This window comes from Drosophila arizonae, chromosome 5 (genome assembly GCF_054131065.1).
Source record: "Drosophila arizonae isolate 15081-1271.41 chromosome 5, UAZ_ARI_1.0, whole genome shotgun sequence".
Classification (NCBI taxonomy): Eukaryota; Metazoa; Arthropoda; class Insecta; order Diptera; family Drosophilidae; genus Drosophila; species Drosophila arizonae.
This window is the reverse complement of record NC_142925.1, coordinates 10,021,434-10,025,729: the sequence shown is the minus strand read 5'-3', so window position 1 is coordinate 10,025,729 and position 4,296 is coordinate 10,021,434. Positions and strand designations below refer to the sequence as shown.

Here is a 4,296-nt window from a genome sequence, read left to right as displayed (position 1 = left end):
ATGTTGTTGACTGGGTATTTTTCGATTTTATTGCTCAATGAATAGAGCTGCCACAGAGGAGGAGTGGCAGCAGCAGCAGGAGCAGGAGCAGCAGAAGCAGAAGCATTTGCAAATCCAGCCTGGATTGCATTAATGTGCGGCATTTAAATGCTTTGCGACCACAAAACACAACACCAAGCAATAGCCAAAGCCAAAAAAGGGACATTCTGCATTTGCATGAAAAATCACATACACACACACACACACACACAGACCACACCAGCTCAGTAGCATTCGCCCACATAGAATACGAGCAGCGAAGACAAGTTTAGGGCTGACTCGACTCGCATATACTGGCACTTGTTAACGATTCTCGAACTACTTATAAGTAATATTATTTGAGTTCCATTTATTAGGAAAGTTATTCCTAAAAGGTGTGTTAGAGCTAACTTTCGTAATCAATGTAATACAAGTAGCATTACTTATAAGGAGTTCTAACTAATGGAGACTAAGCAAGCTCTAATAAGGAAAGTAATGTGTGAAGTATTGATAGTATATTGATTTTGTGTACTGCCTTGTCTTGGGCTCCATTTGTTTGTCTATTGAAGTTAAAGACGGGAAATTTTGGGAATTTTCCCTATATATATTGTTGCTGAAACTAGAAAATGTGGCATTACTATGGGAATGAAATATAGTAACATAGCGACATCTATTTATCTATCCAAACGAAATCAGAAGCGAATTTTCGACAAGCACTAGAAATCTGAATTATATTTATAATTTACTCTTACCTGACTCACTTAATGTAGCATTTTAAATCATATACTCTGTTTTAATTTAAACTCTAACATCCTAAAGACTAACCAAGAATCAGATTTGTAATAATACTTAGATCAGCTTCACTCTGTTAAGTCAATGTTAAGGTTTTCTGCAAAATTACTAAACTACTTTCTAGCTATCTAGCTTGAAGTTAATGTTTTCTTATATATTATTCAATGATATCTATTTTTTTATTTTTTTTTATTTTTATTATTATTCCTAGCTCTCGCTCATATTTAATCATAGAAAATTTATAATACGTTGACAAATCTATCTAAATTGTCACTAAATACGCCCTGTTTGACAAATGGTTAGGGTCTTAGAAAACGTTTGGGTCAGAAATTGGAGCCAGGACCTAAGCAGATACATTTTGTTCGCATTGCCGTTGCCACTGTTGTTGTTGTTGTTGGTCATCTTGTTGTTATTGCTGTTGTTGTTGTTGTTGCAAGGATACAGGCCCAAAAACTGGCGACAAACAACGCACAATTCGCATTGTTTGGCTTTTGTCAGCAGCAACTAAGCCCCAACCTCATGTGTGTGTGTATGGATGTGAGTGTGTGTTGTTGCTTGTCTGGCTTTGTGTGTGTGTGTGTGTGTGTATGGTACTCTAATGCATGTGCTGTGAAATTTTGTGATTTATGACATTAAATGCACAAAAATGGGATTTTATACGAATTTAATGGGTTTTTAGTGTATTTTAATGTGATCCATTTGTGAAAATTTGCAGATTGTCGAGCATTCACAACAAATTCATTTGATAGCTTCGAATATACATATATGTATACAAATATAAGTGTATTTCTTTGCAATATGAAAGCTGAACAAATGTCTTGTGATTTAGTGCACATTATATGGAATAATAGCCCAATCCGAGTCAAGTTCAACAATGCTGCGTTTATTTATTACAGGTGCCTTGAGGGCTGGCCCTGGCCTGGCTCTGAGATTACAAAGGCTTACGCTCCACGTGCAGAGTTAGTCGAAAGCCGCCCACAAAGCTGCCGAACTTATAGAAACGCATATTGAGCCGAAAGCCGCCGAAGGGCATCAAGTCCGGCCAGGTGTCTGTATTAATCAGCAGATTTCTCACATAGTAAACGCCCCGGGGCAAAGGACATTCGGTGCCCGTAAAGGGAAGATTCGTGTTTTCGCCCAGTTGCAGCGTCGTCTTGGCGTAGGTGCCCACAAATAGACGCATTGCCGTGCAGACATCCCTAATCGGCACAGACAGGATCATCACACGCCACTGATCACTGAGCCTGGGATCGTGCTGAAAGTCGATGGACATTTGAAACTGCCTCGGATCCATGTCCTCCAGTATGCGAACCGTGCCATTCAGCGCATGATCTTCGCCCACAATGCTAATATTACGAAAATCAATTAAATGTTGCTCGATGCCAACCAAAGACTCAAAGCTCGTTATCTTTGCAGTGAACACATATAAAGCCTGTCAGAGATTGTAATTCTTATTCAATTTTCCTATTATTCAATTACTTCCTTCGTGGACTTACCCAGCCCAGGGAGAGCTTAGCTCTTAGTAGCAATATGTGCAGCACTAGCACTGCTGGCAACTTCATTTCTGAATTTCGCTAATTGAATCGTTTGCATACATTTATATATATACATATATGGCGCTTCATTAAAATGCCGAACATGTTTTTACAAATATCGCAGATTCGCATCAATTTAATGTGCTCAATTACAGGCAGATATAATTGCAATTTGCTACTAATTACTAACTTCTAATGCCTAAACGCTGCCCGATTAGCCCTTATTAAAATATTTCCCAAATCACGTTTTGATTTCACTTTATGGCATACAAAGTTTTAATTATATAAGCGCTGCTGATTTATTGATTTTGCACATCTGTCACAGGTTTAATTGAGGCTGAACTATCTAGCTTTTTCATTTAATTGAAATTGCATATTCAAATTTATAATTGTTTGTTATCGTTGCGATATTATCTCTGCATTATGTTATGGCTGCTGTTATATTTAACAGAGGCAGAACAGAGGCAGAGCAGAGGCAGTGCCATTCTGCTGTTAACTTAACATTTTCAAGGCTAAGCCAATGATGCTGCTGATTCTAAGACTTAAAGCTGAAATAAACATCACATGAATATGAGAGAATATTTATTTAGCTTTTATTTTATTAAATTTATTATCAACCCTTTGCATTCATTTATATATTAAATATATTTCAGTAAATTTCTCCCATACATTTACAATTCAGAATCATGTTTATGTTTTATTTAAGTCAATCAATCAATCAATCAATCGAATATCTGTCCAACGCTATTGTTTCTTCTGTACATCAATCGTGATGCTTAAGCCGCCCGCTGGCTTATTTTGCTTGAAGAAACGCAAATTTATTCTCAGTCCGCCGTACGGCACCACATCTGGCCACGTTTCGGTGTTGAGCAGCAGATTGTTGGTGAAGTATGTGCCCTTTGGCAGCGGGCATTGTGTGCCATCGAACGGCACATTCGTATTCACGCCCAATTGCATTGTGGACTTGCCGTAGCTGCCAATGAAGAAGCGCATTGCATAGCAAACATTGATGAGCGGCATGGCGAATATCATTGTCTTCCATTGTCCATTTAGGCTCGGATCGTTGAGCATATCCACAGACATTTGATGGCTCTTTGCGTCCATATCCTCGAGTATGCGAATGGTGCCATTCAGAGCGCGCTGACGTCCCACAATGTGCAAGTCGCTGAAATCGATAACCAACTCCTCCTCATGCGGCAAGACTTCAATTTGCAGAATTGATGCGGTGTACTTGTAGAAGCCCTTGGAAAGGGAGAGTGAGAGGGAGAGGGAAAGTGTAGCCTAAGTTGGCTTTTGGTTGAAATATGCTGTCATAATCTTACCCAGCAGCTGGACAAATTGACTTGCAGCTGCAACAAACATAGCACAGCTATAAGAAACAACTTCATTTTGCGTCCATTTCAGCTGACGCGCCCTCCTTTTATATGGCTAATTATTAAAATAGTTTTCATGCAACTGCACAATCTGATTGCAGCTGATTAAATGTTTAATTTGTGCAAATTGCAGCTAATTGCATATTTGTTAATACTGGACGGGCTTGGTTGCCTCATGACATTTGGAGTCATGCAGCGTATACGTGATATTACGTATACGCCCTGGCGAACGGCAAGCAAGAGCCATATGCACTACCAATTTATGGCTTCAATAAACATAAAGTTCATAAACTCCCAAGGCGCCGTTGCTCATCATTTGCAGCGGATTGTCAGGAGTAACAACAGCAGCAGCAGCAGGAGCCGGAGCAGGAGCAGCAACAGGAGCAGCAGCGGCAGTCGCTGTGCAGCGTCGATGTTGTTGCTCGGTCAAATAAATAATGAAAAAGAAAAGTGATGTCATAAAAATTTTATCTCTTAACTGGAATTGAGCAGCATGAACAAACAGCAGCAGCAGCAGGAGCAGCAGCCGTTACTGTGGCTGCAACACAAAAGCATAAGCAACAACAATATCAGACACA

General features: G+C 39.5%; 2 protein-coding genes across 2 annotated transcripts; both read right to left on the bottom strand.

Moving 5' to 3' along the window:
- Positions 1 to 1,693: 1,693 nt before the first annotated feature.
- LOC108614902 (uncharacterized) lies at positions 1,694 to 2,372 on the bottom strand. Its single transcript, XM_018009120.2, has 2 exons — positions 2,307 to 2,372; positions 1,694 to 2,242 (listed from the first exon to the last, which is right to left on the bottom strand). The coding sequence occupies exons 1-2, from the start codon at positions 2,370 to 2,372 to the stop codon at positions 1,742 to 1,744; spliced, it is 567 nt and encodes a 188-aa protein (XP_017864609.1). The 3' UTR covers positions 1,694 to 1,741.
- A 573-nt stretch (positions 2,373 to 2,945) lies between these two features.
- LOC108614901 (uncharacterized) lies at positions 2,946 to 4,296 on the bottom strand. The gene is made up of 2 exons (XM_018009119.2): positions 3,668 to 4,296; positions 2,946 to 3,587 (listed from the first exon to the last, which is right to left on the bottom strand). Exons 1-2 carry the CDS (start codon positions 3,731 to 3,733, stop codon positions 3,090 to 3,092), a joined length of 564 nt encoding a protein of 187 aa, XP_017864608.1. The 5' UTR covers positions 3,734 to 4,296; the 3' UTR covers positions 2,946 to 3,089.

Excerpts from the sequence above, each read along its gene's own strand:
- LOC108614901 (XM_018009119.2), bottom strand. The coding sequence starts at position 3,733 with ATGAAGTTGTTTCTTATAGCTGTGCTATGTTTGTTGCAGCTGCAAGTC. Across the intron at positions 3,588-3,667 it reads TCAATTTGTCCAGCTGCTGG|GGCTTCTACAAGTACACCGC; the intron begins GTAAGATTATGA and ends TCCCTTTCCAAG.
- LOC108614902 (XM_018009120.2), bottom strand. The coding sequence starts at position 2,372 with ATGAAGTTGCCAGCAGTGCTAGTGCTGCACATATTGCTACTAAGAGCT. Across the intron at positions 2,243-2,306 it reads CTAAGCTCTCCCTGGGCTGG|GCTTTATATGTGTTCACTGC; the intron begins GTAAGTCCACGA and ends AATCTCTGACAG.